Source organism: Notothenia rossii (genome assembly GCF_949606895.1).
Source record: "Notothenia rossii genome assembly, chromosome: 5".
Taxonomy (NCBI): Eukaryota; Metazoa; Chordata; class Actinopteri; order Perciformes; family Nototheniidae; genus Notothenia; species Notothenia rossii.
In genome coordinates this window covers 16,356,445-16,374,295 of record NC_136903.1, presented here as the reverse complement: position 1 = coordinate 16,374,295, position 17,851 = coordinate 16,356,445, and the positions used below count along the sequence as shown (strand labels likewise).

The window sequence follows — 17,851 nt, the reverse complement described above, 5'->3', positions numbered from 1 at the left end:
TGTGAGCTGTGCCAATCTGTGTGTGCACACTGAAACCAACATCCTGGCTGCCTGAGTGTGTGTGGAGCGACTGCTTAATGAGATATTGACTGCCCATTGAGAGCATGGATTTTGGATTTGGCTCCATAGTTGGGAAGATAGGAAGGTGCACTCTGGAGAGGAGAGAATGGGAGATGGGTGCTAGTTTTTTTTGAGTTCACAATAGTTAGTATAGTTTATGATGTAATGATTTTAGATATTGGTCGCTATTAATTCCACTTTTAAAAATCATGATTTGCTGTGCGCATGTATGCAACATACATTTAAAACTAGATTATAATAATCAATTATGAATCTGTTATTTCATCAAACAAATACGAGACAATACAAACAATATAGAGTGAGTAAGAACTTATTCATTTTATTCAGATCTTTTCTTACAGATGTGCATTATAACTATTAATACCAAATAATAAACTACTCAGGATACAATTAGTCATTTCTTTTTTAATTGTGTATTTCCCATACACTACATACAAGAGAAGCCAAATTACATTAAATACTGTCTTTTTAAAGCTTTATATCCAAGTATCGTTTTTTAAATTCATTATATAAACATTAAGCTACGACTCCATCCAAGCCCTTGCGGGGTACCAGACAGCTCTGTCAGTCATCTTGTCCTGTCAGTCACACCTTGTTGTTTTGACAGATTAGTCCAATCGCAGGCGAGGTTAAATGACTCCCCTGTCCCATGCCCAATCAAACAGCAGGGATACTGAAAACAGCCGCAGCTCAAGATAACCATAAGGCTGCAGAAGATGATTTTTGTTCCTTCTGAAACATTCACATCGAGTTCAATCTGGGTTCTCAATTTGTCTCCCCAGTCAGGTGAAACACCGAGCTGCATGGCTTAGTCAAATGCCTCTAACTTAAGAGTCATTTCCTGCTTAACTTTCACTCAGTATTTCAGGAGTCACTTATAGATCCTTTGAAGTGCTTCCTTGTCATGCAGCATTTAGGTGCTGATAGAATTCTCCCTCTGTCAGCACTCCTTAGATAATCATATACCACAGTCCATGGAGCAGAATCATTTTTTTAGTCTCTTTATTCCTGTAACTGCAATCAAGAGTAAGGATTAAACCCTATTCATTTACATACTAACGTTTTGTGTTCATTCAAAGTTTGTATGTACATACTCTAGCGTGGACTTACTCACAAAAAATCAAATGTAGCCTCATGTGGCCTGTTTTACCCTCATAGGTTTGCCACTCGGGGCTTAGAAGTTAAATGCTTTAAGAGAGTGAAGGGTGTTGGTGAAAGTTTTTCCCCGCTGTACTTTTATTCTGAGCGTGTTTCGTACCATTGGCTGTTTTCCTCTGTGTGCCTCTGGAGGGCTGCCCATTGGCTTTTTGAAGTTGCATCAAAGAGGAAATAGGGGAGAAAAAGCATTATTGATTTTGCGTTTTGTCTGACTCAAACACTGAGGACAGAAAAACACATAAGGAGTTAGGTGTTGGCAGTGGGGCAGCTCCGTCTCTTGTGTGCGAGCCAGAGGGAGACGCAGGAGAAAACGCAAAAAGAGGTAGAAGGTGAGCAGGAACACCAGACAACACTAATGCATCTCTCCCTAGAGTCTTACTCCACTCACTTCCATCACCTTTCTGTTTTTAATGGCAGAGTAAATAAAGCCCATTACTTTACAGCTGGAGACAAACCTCCGTCTCTCCCCGCTGTGTCGGATAGCTTCTCCTCTCCTCCATCAGGCCTGTGACTCCCTTGCTCTGACAGCACTCTCCAGTTGACCTGCTTTTCCATGAAACACCAAGCTGCTCTCTTCTCAGTTGTAATCAGATCTCCCTGCTAGGCAAGCCTGCCGGCAGCAGGCAAGAAGAGAAGCATTGTTTGTGTGCTGTATCACCTTTATCCTCCTCCAGTGTCAGCCCTGCAGAGGTGAGATGAGAGTGGAGTAGATCTCTGGTGTTAATGTGACCTAAGGTGACTAAAAAAGAGCTCTCGGTGACAGCCACTGATAAGAGCTGTCACCTTTATGGCTTACTCAGCTCGTATGCTATGGTGCGGCCACGTTCTGTGATCTTCATTGAAAGTGATTACCTAGGTTGCACATAATGGACGTGTGTGGAATCTAACTGTAAATAGTGATTGCCAGGATTGCAGCATTCTGTAGAGTTATGGAGTTGGTAAAGGTCAGAGGTCACAGCATTCTAAGCCACACTCGCCTTTCGCTCCATGGAGAGCGAGTGCGGCATCTAGGGATCCTGGCAGGGAACAAAGAAAGAAAAATGAGAAGTGCATGGAATTTTGATGAGATGAGGGATCAGGCAGCATTATAACAAAGATTGTCACAACATGCACTCCCCCGCTTGATTACAACAGGGAGAGAAGTGTCTGAGGCGTTTGATTACATGTCCCAGCAGAGGCCATTAGGGGTTCTACTTGTAGGAAGGCATCATTTACACTGCAATGATGAAAAAACCCTCCTGAGCACTAGGGGGTGCTCTTCAAGAAAGATAAATGATATGAATAATCTCTACCACAGAGTTTCAAAGTTGAAGCAGCTTCCTAATTTATCTCTGACTGCTGCAGCAGATTGTAGTTTGAATCTCCCTGAGGAGTCGGTGCAGGCCAAAGGAAAACCTAATTCTCAAGGTTAGCAGCGTTAGGCCCTCCTCACCCCAACTAAGATGCATGAAAGGAATTTGATCATCATAAATAACAAAGAAAAACAGCCTTGCTAGAACGGTCTGCTTAAGATTGATTTGTATGTACATGCATTCATTTGAAATAAAAGAAATGCTGTTTCAGTGCTAATTACGAAGATGAAAGGAAGTAGAATGTGCAAGGCAATGAACTTTGTTTAAAGGCTCCGCACATGGCTTATTCAGGGACATGGTGCTTTAATGAAATCCAACTCCATTTATGGGCTTGTAGAGTATGTTTTCAAATTGAAACTGTATTTACTCAGTTTTAAACAAGAAAGAAAAAATGCATCCCTTTTGCACGTGTCAATCTCAATAGAGCACAATACACAATGCGCGTCCTAGACAATGAAAGCGTGCATGTTTCCCAGCTGGAGTAAAGGGGTTAACTGGCTGTGGAGAGATCCTTGACCTATCTGAGATGAGCTCCCCGCCCCCTCTGGCAATGTGGGATATCTGATTGCTGATTATGAGTTTATTCCCCATCGTGCTGCTGAGCCTTTTGCATGTCAGGATCCATCCCTCTCCGACTGAACTGATTAAGGAGCTGGAGATGATGCTACAGCTCTCAGCAATTGCTGAGATACTCTCAGAGAGCCTGGTAATGTGGAGTGCAGCTGGCAATCACACACCACTGACTCTTTTTGGGCTGTTTTGTTGTTTCAAGTGGGTGTTTTGGCATATTGTTGTCTTTGTTCCCCTGGGCTTCTTGTTTCTGGATGAGAGCTTTCCTCGTGCTGAGCACAGGTCCTTGTCAACCTGGCTGCTCAGCTCAGCCTGGTCCAGCCTCAACAACTGCAGCATCAGCAAAGACCCTCGCTCAAAGTCTCCGGATGTGCGTATGATCACCCTCTTGCAGGAGCCTCATTTGGGAAGAAAAAGGACATTCATCCCTGATGTAAAAATGCTCTCCCTTTGCTCATTTTCACAGCTCCAAGAATCCAATACATAGGACAAAGACATCAGATAAATTGAAAGAAATAGCTTCTCCAAATTGTGTCCTCGTGTAAACTTTTAAGGGTTTATGTGGTGTTCAACGGATTTCTGTCACAAGGAAACAAATAGAGTTTTTCTTGCGAAGAGACTGGCACTCCTGCTTTATTTGCTTGCAGGGATCTGTCGCTTAGTTACAAATCAGTGGCTGTCGTCTCTAAGTTCTGTTTTTGTCAATAGTTGGATATGAGAGGGAGACAGTCCTGTTCATTCTGCGCTGATGGCTGTTTGAATCTCTTTAATGTGTGACTTGGGGCAACAGAGGAGGGAATCTGCCCAAATAGAGCAATCTCAATTACTATCAAAGCTGTAGAGCCCACTGCTAATGACGTCCAACTGTCAAACGCATCACCCACAGTTTTACAAATTAGCTTATTGCTTAAATGCTTGAAACTTTTGTCGCCTATTGAAAATACAAATACTGCACATTTTCCCACTACGACCAAAATATTGCCGGAATTACAAGATATGCATCCACTAGTAACCTAAGGAAGACAACTGTCCTCTGCTATTGTGTATTTGTATTCGCCGGCTTACTGCATGTTGTGTAACGGAGCCTGGCTTTACTGCCAACAGTTAAGCTAATATAGTTCCAGATGTGCCAACATCAGTCCCGGTAAACAAATGGCTATTGCTCTTTCTGTCTCGTGTAAATGAAAGGTTCCAGGTGTTTCACTGCTGTGATGAAAGCCACAAAATATGTTCCGTGCGAGAGACTAAACCACAGTGTCTGAGAAGTTGGGGAGGGGTCCTCCAAGGTTATGCTTGCTTGTATTTGATTTGTTCTAGTTTTAATTTGTTACTATGTCTTAATTGCATGTGTATAAAATCTAATTATTTGTACATCTATGAATGTATGCGTGCTACAGCATTTTTAGGAATATTTCTTTATGAAATAAATAGCTTAACCACAGGGTTATCATTGTTAAATCATAATTTTAATGACATTTTTTGTTACATAAAGCACAGGAGAATTCCAAGTCTTTATATTTATTCTCGTACTATATCAGCCTTGTTGTTCTGAATCGTATTTAGCTGTCACTGCGAATAAACCAAAGGAAAGAGGGGAAACAAGAAAAGGCATGATGGTGGATGGGTAAAGCAGATTTCCTTCAAAATGAGGATGATCAGAGTCAAACTACTGTACGTTTGACATACCTTGCCCATTTGAGTGGGTTAGGAAGTTATTTTTTATCTTCTGACACATGATTGCATCGGACTGCTCTGCTTTGATCTCAGCATGGATTTTTTTTTTTCTCTTGATGTGGGATTATTATAATTTATACATAAGGGATTTTGTTTTTTCTTGAGCCTCAGCAAACTTGAGTAAACATGGTATACAGTACATAGTAGATTAACATTGTATTCATTTACACATTCTCATTAGAGAGCCCTTAGGTAATTAATCAGAGGCTGTGGTATATATAAGGAGATAGACACTGTTCAAATAATTTATTCCTTTCTACTCTTACCGAGTGTGAGAAAAAGTGTCTGATCAATTCCTCCCTTAGATGTAGTTCTTTGAAGACATGCAGTGTCTTATGAGAGCACCACCACAGTATTTATTCTCGAGAAGCTGAAGGCTGCAGACCTTGCATATACTGTACAAACATAGCAGGGCATTGTTGCCTCATCTTAATAATCAGCTATTCCCCCTTAATACAGCAACCATATAACCCCAATTAAACCTATACAGGTGTAAAACAGTCACATTGCTGCATATGTTGCAGCTTCAGTTCAGAGTTTGCAATGTACTCTTCATGTTCACATAAAGTGGCTAATTGATATGCCTTTTTATGCCATACTGTGCCTTGAGATATGCATATTATTTATGATTTTTATGTTTTGAGGCATGACTTCATGAAAGCAGAACAAACATGTATCTTTCATATGTGCATTTAAAGAGCAGCGTGCAAAACAAAGGATTTTGGGAGGGCCAGCTGTGCATAGAGAAATTGCTTTGTAAAGAAACATTGTAAAATGGTTCCAACATAAAATAATCTTATTTATAATTAATAGCATGTGACTTGTCAAAAGGCGTATAAGAGATCTCGAGTAAAATACAACTTAATATCCATTAGAACGTGTGCAGTTAAATGTTTTTCAATTGTAATCTTCTTGTAATCCTAACTTTTGCTTTCCCATCAGAAGGCAAAAAAGCTCTACATATTTATTCACCCATTAACCCGTCAGTAGCAGTCATGCACCACGCAAGGTGCTTGCCTAACTATTGGGAGCAATTTTCGAATCAGCGTGTGACAGTAAAGTAAAACAAAGCCTCAATATGGTGCGTAACAATTCTGCCAGCGATCAAAGCAGCTCCAGGCTTTAATTGCATCCATTGTAAATGAATTTTGTTTCTACATGAATGTGCCTGGAGGGCAGTCTCACTTACTGATTGAATAATTAGTAGCAGCCCCTGATCTCACATGCTAACAGCACGCATTGGCATGTAAATAAAATGTATTACAAAAAAAAAAAAAAGCTACATTTTAAGGATGGGATGTTTTAAAAACCTGTTCTATGAAGATCTAAACAATAATTTGGTAATTCCCTGAAGTAGACGTAGAAAACAATACAACTATATGTCCAACGTTAGATACATTTCTGACTATTTCCTACCTGACATCAATGTCAGGAAGAAGTTATTCCAGCATTGTAATCATTTCATATTTCTACAGATAAACATAAGCAAGTTTCCTGATTTCTTGTTAGTTTGTATTTGTCGGTTCTATCACATAAAAGGGAAAGCAAAGAAGGCGTATTTCAGCATCTCAGTTTCTCTCCAAGGCAATCCGGATATTGTTCAGTTCTGACTGTAAACATAATGCTATCCATAGGCAACAGATATGTTATGGCTGTTACTGATGTACTTTCGTTAGATAGATTTGATGTCACAATAGCATATCCCTTGAGCAACCACAAAAGCCTTCAATGATGAAGGGTTTATTTTTAAAACTACAGGAAAGGCTTTCTGCAGATTAATTCCAGTGTATGGCTCCCATTGTGGGAGAAACAAATTGAGCTTTAAGGAATTAGTGTGTTTGCTGCATAAATCTCAAATCTATTCCTGAAACATATGATTGTGTTTAATGTGATTGGATGCTTTTGTGTTGCCTCTGAGTGGCAAAGGAAGCAGCGTTTGCCGACAGGAGCTCAAAGTACAGTAATGAAGGCTCGGTGTTCCTCCATTGACCCAGGTGTGTTGTCTAAATACAATATGGATGTGCCGAGCCGCCTGTGTACTCCAGTGCTGGGAGACTATTTGCTGAAGGTCATGTGGGATCATAGCATGCCATTAATAATTCCTGAAAGCATCCAACATCTCCATCTGTTCGGCTGCATCCATCGCTCCACTTCAAAGACAAAGGCAGCATCTGCAGGTAAGCATTAAACCTGCCTCCAGGCTAAGATGTTGGAGGTGGGACTCTTTGTAGAGAGAACATATCTCTGGTCATCAGGTCATGCTGCTCATATATTAGCCAATTAATGTTTGTATGTTTGCTCTCACAGCTTGAACCTTTGAACACATAGACCTGCAGCTGCACATTTACAGTGAATAATGGCTATTGTGTGCATGTTTTTCAGCTATAACCGGCTGAATCTAGCGGACGTGTGTGTACAGTAATTCCACACACACCCTCACAGGCTACAGGCCTCTCAACAGGGATGCAATTACCACCCTCTGTTGAGTCTAGCCAGTCAGCTTGACAAGGTGTTACCGGAGAAATTATCCAAGCTGATTTTGAACCAAGCATTTAATCATGTGAATTGTGTGTATTTGTGTGTGCACCTGAACAAATAACATGTTTATACCTGTGTGCCGGGCATACAGTGTAGTAAAATCTCAACAGGTCTCAATGACAGGCCCACTTGAGATACGCAGGAGTCCTGCAGGGAGTAAATGGATGTTTGGCGGTGACATGTGCTGCCCGGGCCTGGCTGGCGCAGTGGGCGAGGAGGCAAGTGCCTGGCTGAGTGAAAGATGGCAGTGTGCAAGGAGAGTGTGTGCACACAGCTGAGGCTGTGACAGAAAACAGTGAGAGTCCTGCTCCCGCTGCTTCATCTTCCCCTGCCAATGATATATCTACAATTTAATTTTGTGAATAGCGCAGGTCCTCCATGACAGAGTCTGGGCAGCATTTGAACTGTTAATTATAAAGATGTGTTTTGTTAAAGAAAAGAATGGAAAGCTTTGTTTGGATGAAGATATTTTATAATTTACTGTAACATTGAAAGTACAGCGTATCATTGGATGAAGCTTACAATTATTCCAGCTTCACCCCTTACATGTGGTCTGCTGATAAAGCACCTGTGCCCATGAGTAACTGCACAATCTCTCAGCCCTGGGCTCCTGTACTGTACTGTAGAGCTGACCAGTGAGTCTACTCGAATCACCATCAGCTCCAAACTGCTTAGCCTGGCCAATTTGAATTTCACATCTCTGCTGACTCATAACCCTGTCAGGACCTTTCTTCTTTATCATGTCGGTCTCCGGTCGCCCCTCATCACAAGCAATAGAAATTAATTATTCAGATTAGAAACCGAGCCACGATTACTGTGATTTTTGTCAAAGGCTTTGTTTTGGCTTAATATAGATATCTGATTGGGACATTACTGCAGAGCCAAGGTTGCTTTCAAAAGCAATACTTTTTGCAGTATTTTTCATTCACAACATTTGAGTGCAAGTTAATGGCTGTGTAAGAACAGGCAGGAAAGAGAGCAGGAAGTGATTTTGTCTAATGACACTCTCGGTAGTCAGGTAAGAGCGAGTGCGGCGCTGTGCGGCAGCTGAGCTGGACTGAGGCTCAGATCAACATGATAAAGAGGGACTGATTGAGCTCCGTACATCCACAGGAAGCTGAGCATTGGGATTCAAGGTTATCTGGACAAATCAGACTCCTGTTTCCATTCATCCCCTCCTCACCCAGCAGCCAGCTCTTCCTGGGCAAACTAGCAAATTAGCAATTCTGATGTCTGCAAGCAGGTCTGGCAAGGGAATGCCTGTGAATCCTAATGCCATGATTAAACTTTCATATCCGTCCGGGGGAAGTGCTGCATATACAAAATAAGCAATCTCTTTTTATTTTACAGAGCTTTAAGTATGTCTGTCGTGATGGGCGAACCTAAACCTTTCAGTCGGGTTAAATGGACAGAGCAAGGTGGGGAGGTGATCCATCACTCAAATGACTAAATCTCTCTTCAGTGAATATGATCAGAAACAATATACTTAACATAATAAACTGTATTTAACATGCTGCTGTCACCATTTGCATTGCAACCGCTGTCTGCATCAGTGCATCTGTAAACAGGCCCAGCCCCCACCCCTCAACATTGTAAATGTTAATACTTGGTGTGGATTAACATATTAAATGGTCATGTTTTGTGAAATGAAATACCGAGGCAATGTTACGCTCCCTTGGCCGGACATGCAGAGTGGATGGGAGAGAACATGAGGAACAGGGAGCTGGGCCTGGATGCGGCCATTATGTAAGATGGTCTTATCAGGCGCTACCTCCTGCTGAGCTTCAGCCTGGCTCCCTCTGCGCCCCCTTCCTGGTGCTCCCACAACATGGGCCTTCATTAGCAGGACTAAATATCCCGTTCTCTGCAATCTCTATCATTTCTTGCCTTGAGGCAATCCGATAATTACCTGTTCTCATTTCCCCTCCTTCTGGCCAGCAGGGAAGTGTTCTGACTTGCATTAGTTTGCATGAAATATTATCAGAATATTGCACATTTCTCCATACTGCAGCCTCTGACACGGGAAATATAGAGTCTCAGGAGCTGTGATTGACAGGTGTCTGTCTTTCATGTTCCTCTGAGAATAGCTGCTTTGTTCTGGAGTTACAGCAAGAATTTTGATGGAAGGAGGAATGGGTGCGTAATGTGTATAACGGCTTTGTTGCTTTGTTTAACCTCCGACTGCCATTATTTTCGGGCAGTATTGTTATGCGTTACATTGCTCTTTGTTCCCTTCTGTGTAGGTGTAAAAGAACTCAATCATTTTCCGAATTTAAACTCATCAGTGAGTTTTCCCCGCAGAATGGTTATAAAAGAGTAACATCTTCCTCTCTGTGAGTCCTATGAGGGTTTTTGGAAAGAGACGGATGAGTACATGGCATACAATGCCTTGGAGGGGAAGACATCTTGAGTGGATATGGTCAGAAAGCCAGGAATTCCATGCAGCTGCACAGATTCTGCCTCATTTTATTCATTCCTATCAGTAATAATGTCCAGCGGCTCTGGATCAGGAGATGTATAAATGTTACCACTAAAAGCGAGCAGCTCAACTCTAAACCTCAGTGGTCAGAAGAAATTATATGATAGCTTTAACAGGCAAGAAAATGCATCTGATCGTGATATCGTGCCATACATCCTTATTTGTCTTAGTTACCAATGTGGCTGCTCAAGCGCACATATTCTTTCTTCAAGTGCTTCTGTTTAAAAAGGTAATGTCATGCATGGTATTTGCCAAAATGCATCTCTGTTTTAACGCCAACGGAGCCATTAGATTGATTTTATCCAATTAAAAAGATGTCTCTAAATGTCATTCAGGAATGCATATTGAAATTGAAAAGGAACTTGTGTGTTAAGCAGAGGATCCGTCTGATACTGAGTTGTTGTTGATGCATGAGCTTAAGCCTATTCAGTGTTTCCCCCCGCCTTGCTGTGGGAAGCAGCGATAATTTTGGACTTTGTGACGGTCACTTTAATCTCTAATGAAGGCTCGTCCCTGGCTCTGCTCAGCCCTCTGATAGCAGAGCAGTCATAAACAGGCCTGTCAGGGGGATTGCAGCGCTAGCAGTGCAAAATGGCAAAGAAAACCCCAGGGACCGAGCCATGCTCGCATTATGGTCTAATTCACATATAGCTCGGAAAAGACAGAAAATTCTCCTACTTTGCCTCTCTTAGCTTTCTGTGTGGCTGGATCCTTTGGACTCACTTTTTCCTATTTAAAATAAACATTACATTAATCGTAAACAAGTCACACTCCAGCATGCCGTCAGTTGGTCAATTTATCCTTCAGGGTAATCTGAGTGGAAACTCAAATATCAGGAGCCTTATTTCAGCTGCAAATAAACACTCTGCTTCGGAGATTGCATCACAAATTGACCATAAAATCTGTGTTTCTAGATCCATTCACGCTGTGTTACAGTATACGCTTCTTTTAGTTTTACAACATTACCATACAAATGGAGACAATTTCATGTTTTACATTTAGTGCAAGATGTAAATGTGTGCTCAAATGATTCAGTGAAACTGATTACTGGTTGCTCCTTGTTCTGACACATCCTGTGCTCATGCAGCATGCGCGACAGCTGGTTAGTAATTAGAATAATCTTCTCCCTGGTAGTGATTTAGCTTTCATGACTGCAGCTTACCTCAAATTGAAAATAAATTTATAGATAAATGCCTTTGCTGTTCCAGCAAATTATACTGCTGAAACTCAAAGGAGCCAAGTTGTTTATTTTGGTAGTAAAAGAGCAATCAGAGAAAACAGACAAAGCGCTTTATGAGTGCTGTCAGATTAATAATGATGCTACCCAGCGGTGATGATACAAACGATTATTTTTCTGCACACTCTACCCCACCTCATCATGGTGATTATAGATACTATATCATTATTATATCAAGCATTCACTACAGATTACAGAGTTAATTGATGCTTGCTCCAGGAATGGCAAGCTCCCTGTGCATCCAATAAACTGGGAATTACTGGGCAGGAGAGAAACACACATTATGTTATCCAAAGCAAACTAGCATTAAATCAGCTTTGGTGAGTTCATGTTCACTCTGTATTTTTCTTAAGTGAGCATGTGTGTGTAGATACACACACAGATACACACGCAAGCACACAAACATCAGTTGACATTGTTAAGATGAAGCTATACATGTGATACATTGTTTTTCTCCGAGCTTCTGTTCGGGTGTATCTGGGCAAATCCCGTGGTGATGAGGCGTAGAGTCTGTCAGGGAGAAGGCATAAGCCTTTCATATGCATAGTAGAGATAAGAGGCAGCCATTTTATCAGGCGAGCTGTCTTCCTAACATGCTTGTGTGTTACGTGTCCTCGGCAGCGCCTCCAGAAACATGTCCCTTTAATGACATGGCCCTGTGCGCGCCAAAAGGACGTCCAGTATGTTGCCGAACTCTAACCTGCCAATTACGCCAATTGCACATGGCATCAATGTTGACAAACACACCAGGAGAATTGCCGATGTTGATTGGTAGCTGTGTTCCGAAGTCCCCTGCTGCGACCTCTTCTGTAATTTAACAAGCGTGGAGGAGAACGGCAACGGGTTTCCTAGAAAAATTCCCCAAGCCTTGTGTTCTTTTGTAACGGGGCGATGTTTGTGCCAACTGAACAGGCAGAGAAATGGATCTAGCGTGTCAAGAAGGCAGAGAGAGAGAGAAATCATTCTTCCTTCTAGTCACACTGTATATGATTTGTTTCGATTCATAAAGAGTGTTGTGTCTCCTGCTGGGCCGGGGTAACATGTAGAAAGTTGTTGTTGTTGTGGATCAAATTGCCGCTGAGGATTAGATCCCAAATACTGACCCAGCACCATTAGCTGCTACTTATGTAACCCTTGAAGAACACTACTGTTGGCACCTGAGTATGAAGCTTAGCTGCCTATGAAGTGAAGCAGGAGACACTGCCAATATGGAAGCATATTAACGATACAGTGGCTGCTCACTTGTGAGTGCTTGGTTAGAAAACATAAAGGCTTTTTCAGCAGGTTTTTGGAGAAGAGCAGCATTGTGCAACATCAGCCTATTTGCAAAAATATAGTTTTGATAAGCATGCATCTTTTGAAGGAATACAAAAAGATGATGCCCCTTTTTGTTTTAGAACACATTTACTTTCAAACTAAGCTCATGATTTTTTAATTCCTGTTTCAAATAACAAGATTCTATATGACTGAATACATATCATTTTACTCCAAATATAGGGAGTCTTAAATAAAAAAAAAAGCAACCTGATCGTATACTGTTTTCTTGGATCAGATATTTTGCCACATTTCAGGGTACTACAATATCTTTTTTTCTCTTCTTTTTCCACTTCTCATACTCGAGGAGTTTTTTGCTCTGATACAACTCCTTGCAGGGATTTTAAAGGCAATAACAACCACAGATTATAGTTTAACACTGAGGTCAGGAACTATTCTATAACAGTTCATGTAAGGACTGGGCTGAGAGAAGCTGGGGTTGTGCCATCAGTGTGTGGTTTGTATTTGTTGAGTTACCTTAGAGCTGAAGTCAGACCTGGTCAATGTGAAGTGTCCTTGCCCACTAAGAGCATGCTTTACCTTTGGTAGGAGCACTATGATACACAAAGACAGGGAGCAAAGCAGGCGGCTGCCTCTGATGGCCTGCTGGAAGTAAACTGAGCTCAGTCCCCACATGTCCTCTCCACTTCTCTTACATAACACGCTGTTAAGCTGGAGTTAGCAAACATTAGAGGTCAGCTGGTTATTGGAACAGTGGACATGTAGTCATTAACTGGATAAATGTTTACAATAGAAAAATGAGATAGCTGTGTGAGGCTAACAATGGTTTTCCTTCTGCCATTTATTATTTAACAATAACATTATTTGAACAATACCATTTGTTGGTGTTTGACTGATTCACTTGTTCTATATAATACTGAAACAGTTCAAGATAGAGGGTTTGCGAATGTAAAGGAAGACTGAAGTGACTTGGTCGATTCTGTCCATGTCTCTGTGAGGCTGCCCACTGCCATCCCTGTGTGATGTTCTTTGGATCTTCCTATGCCTCAAGGACATGATGTTTTCCTTTTACCTTATTATGTCAGTGCAGCTTAACCAGTGCTGCCTGTTAGACATGTTGAATGTCCCCTAACAATGATGGTGCAATCATTCACACCTATGTTAGATAAAGAGAGGCTGGGGAATCTATTAGTGTCCATCTAAATTACATCAGCGCAACCACTGACACCAGCCTGCAGTCCAATGCCAACTCATTGATTAAGAACTGTTTCCAATGGCCTTATGTAACCAGCCCTCTGCATTAGGCTAGAACTTTTGCTGCTTTTAGAGTTGGCTTTTTCTCTTGTCAGACAGAAATGCCTAAATGAATAAAAGCTGCCAATCTGAAAAACGACTCACCTTCCTAAATGGGGTTTGAATAATGTAGGAACAATTATAGAGGGTAGGCAAAGTAGCGGATTTGTACATGATGGTACCGGAGCATGCTGCGCAAAAGGATCATTCGGGATAGTCGTAACAACCACAAAAACAACCTTCACTTCAGTGTGATTTCTGAAGTGTTTTCAAGGCATTGCAAAAATAAAAAATAGAAAAGCCTGTGAAAACCAAATTTAGATTGCTGTTGGAAGTCTCCATCTTAATACAGTCAACTCTTTTCCAACCCCCCTTTGGTTGTGATAAAAGAAAAAGCAATGTCAATCAGGTGCACTAATGGGAATGTGCATTTTGTAATTCACTCAAAGGGAATGGTAAATTGAAAAGAGTTTGCAACCTTTTAACACACTCACACACACCAGCGCTGACAGTCAAGCTCCATTATCTGACAGCTGGAGAGGTTAAAAATAACTGTGCTCGCAGCAAATTAGACGTATCATTTGGCTTCTAAGTGAGAGATGAATCTTTGTGTGGATGCTCCTGCCATGCCGTGACACAGGGGCAATATATCAGGCTGTGTTTGCCTGTCTTTCTCATAAACTCCAAATGGAATTGTAAACAGATGAAGCAATTTTGCACCAAATGTATTCTCTCTGAGTCGCTCCTATGCTACAGTGAGGAGCCCAGCTACCGTAGACATGTACATTACTGCCCCATGCACTCTCAAGCCAAAGTACATAAATCATCATTTGGCCGCCTGCAGGGTTATTGCAATCGCTCAAAGCCAATCTTCGAAGTGTTTTATATGTTTTTTTATCTGATGATAAATCTGGTGTTATTGCACATACGTGGGGAAGACTTCTCAAGAACTCGCTGCTTGGTATTTTTCAGATTCATAAATGCTATACATCATGCGCATACAGAACATACACACTCAAGGATGAGCTGTATGGCTCTCCATGCTGCTTCTCACAGTCAAGTTTTCCATGTCATTCAACGGCTCCTTGCCCGATTATGCATTTAATGTCAGGTGGCGGAAGGTGGGGTGTCAGTTCCCATTTAGGATAGTAAAATAATGTAACTGTTGGATCCTTGTTGCTGTGAGGTAAGTAAAGAGATTTCCATGGAGGCTTAGGTGTCAGCCGAGGTGTAGCGTTTCCTCTAAGTACCTAACAACATCATTGTTAATTCATAGCTATTTAATCACTTACTAGAGTAGGTGCAGAAAGGATGATCTTTGTGTCATGTTGTCTCACAAGGTAATCTCTTGTATTTCCTCGCTTAAGACCCATGCTCTAAATTTGTCACTGACTGTGTGAAACCGCATTCACCCCACGAGTTTTAGGATGAGTTTTAAGTCTGCATATTTACTGAGCTCAGTGTGGCCCTGCCTCCGCCTGCTTGACATGATTTATCTCATCCTGCCTAACTGACAGGTATTGATGTGATACAAGGATAAATGCAGTAGATTGATGGAATTAAAGCCCATGCTATTGTTCCCATGCTGTGCATCACTGACACATGTGAGACTCTTGTCTCTCATTAAAGAAAATAAATGCTTCAGGCATCCTCCCTGCAAAAGCATCAAGTTTGTGTGTGTGTGTGTGTGCTTATGCGCCCGTGTGTGGGAAGCTATCTCACTTGTTTTCCCTCTCTATAATCTCTCCCTCCTTGCACAATGGATTTAGCCTAGCCTTGAATGGGAGAGAGTACAAATTGTAGCTGACTCTAAACAGCTGGGCATTCACCCCGTCGACAGAGGCCTGGACATGTGATTACATTAAACAAAGAGGCGAGACCATTGATTATTTAATAAACGTCCAATTTTTGCTTATGAAAAGGACAACATCACAAGCATAGCCATGGCCCATTGTTGAGCCTGCTTGAGTCGTAACCCTGGGCAATCCCCATTGCTTCTTATATGATGCATATAGAAATCTAATCTTAACTACGCAAAGGGAAAAAAAAGGAGAGAAGCTTTCTCCACTTTACGTGCACAGCAGACGCTTGGCTGTGCATCTACATTTTAGGGAGGTAGTGTTAACTCTATATTTGGATTCCATTGGAGTGGATTAAGGATTCTTTACTGCAAACCCACGGGATTCTCAGAGACATAAAAGAGGAGACTGCTTGCATCCATGCTATACAAATAATTGCAGGTTTCAAATCGAGTGTAATTTCAAGCACCAGCTATATGGGAGAGTGTGGGCTTTGATGTACAAATCCACAATTCATGGAGGATTAGCGCCCCAAAGGTTAGCAGTTGCTAATTACAGAAGATTGGTTATACATATCTAACAAGGCAAGAAGACAGCCTTAATAAATGTGAGGATTCCTCGGGAACAAGGATAAGCGGCTGTGATAAGCGCACATGTATTTGAATCACTATAGATTGATACCCTGTAATGCCCTTGTTCATAAAGTGAAAGGAAAGAAGCACTGTCTTTTCTATTGTCTCTACAAACAGCATACCTTGTGCGATATGAGATTTTCAAGATGCATTTGTGAATGCAGATTTGAGCAATCATATAAATTAACCTCTCCGATATTCTTCCTGTGTCTCCTACTGCAGCAATTTCTCTTTTACTGTATTTTGCTTGCAGCGTTCAGTGCCGCATTACCATAATCCTTGGTTCCCTTCCACAAACCACCACTGGCTAAATGAATCTATTATTTTAGCCTGGAGCCGAAAAGATGCAACAAAATGCAATGCATTGAAGGGAATTAAACTTGTGATAAGCAGCACATTTTCTCTATAATAGCCTGTCTACAACAGACTTTTAATTTATAGTTGGAAGTATCAGCGCACTTGACCTTTAAATAATCTGAATGTTGTAAGCCTAAACCTTTTCAAAAGGAAATAACATAATGTAATGCTGCACAGTCGTTTAGTGGAGCTCCATCTCACTGCCCTGTGTGACCCACGGTAGCCGACCTGGCCAGTGTGGCCTTGTGTTTTCATATGGCCCTAAATTAAACATTTCCGAGCAAAGGCAGCCACTTGCTGTGCTGCGGGAAACGCTTTTTCATCTCCTAATGAATGTGCCTGAGGGGGTCCCACAGGGGGCTCCACTTCACCCCTCATTAGGCGGGGTACTGCCTCTGCCTTCATGCTGAGGAGCAACCTCCTGGAGAGGGGCCTCCCACTTCATCTGAACGTCCCACGCTCCCCTGCCCTGGACCAGTGGACTGCACTCTCTCTCTCTCTCTCTCTTTTCACCTTGTCTCCACTGCGTCCCCCTCATCACAAAGCGTTCGCCTTATGGTCGCAGACCAGGGATGGCAGGGATGAGAGGACTGTCCGTGCTCCTAATGTCCTTTTAATGGCCTTGTTTGGTCTTTTATAGTTGTGATATATTGCTATGCACACCCTTCTAATGTCCTCCAAGAGATCATCTTGAATCTCTTTTTCACACCAAGTGAAAGATGGCTTTGTTATAAAACTCGTAATTATTTATTAACTAATCAGGACTGCGTTGGATCGTCACTTTTTCCCGTCCTTATTACGCCATCAACGTGTGTGTTAAGACAGACAGGTGCTGAGGGCCAGACATGCAGTTCCTTGGTTAGCAGAGGGCTGAAGATCTGCGAGAGACCATATGTCCTGCTCTGGCTTAAAATGCCCTCGTAGTGCACCGCTGCATGTACCTACTCCATTGTGGAAATATTGACAGCTTCCTGTCGTTAATGAAGCAACATAGCACGGACAATTCCCTGTTTTGAGACAGCAGGAAAGAAAGGAGGGATATACTCGCTGTCAGCTGACTCAAACAGCCTTTGCAATGGCGGTAGCAGAAAAGGCTGAAGAGCTGATTGTTATTCTAGAGCTTTTGGGATGAGTTTATGCAATCATTAATCTTGGCACTTATTTATTTGCCTGGGATTAGAGCACCATGGCACATTCACCGACACTCAGGGAAGCTGGGTTCGCAAAAGGTAGCTGCGAGCGCTCCGGCCTTCCACTGTTAGCAAAAGCGTGCAAGGAGGAAGGCATGCTTTGCGCATGGCTGCTTAATCCTGCCATGTTAAACAAAACCAGGCCAGTGTTTGTAG

At 42.0% G+C, this 17,851-nt stretch overlaps 1 protein-coding gene across 4 annotated transcripts in view; it reads left to right on the top strand.

Moving 5' to 3' along the window:
* roraa (RAR-related orphan receptor A, paralog a) overlaps nt 1-17,851 on the top strand; it is a 224,550-nt gene that overhangs the window by 182,605 nt on the left and 24,094 nt on the right. For 2 of the 4 annotated variants that reach the window (XM_079683221.1, XM_079683219.1), the window contains exon 3: nt 6,890-7,072. The exons of the other annotated variants lie outside the window; for them this stretch is intronic. In XM_079683221.1, coding sequence (XP_079539347.1) covers nt 6,910-7,072 — 163 coding nt within the window. In that variant the 5' untranslated portion in view covers nt 6,890-6,909. The remainder of the gene's footprint in view (nt 1-6,889; nt 7,073-17,851) is intronic. 4 annotated transcript variants of the gene reach the window in all.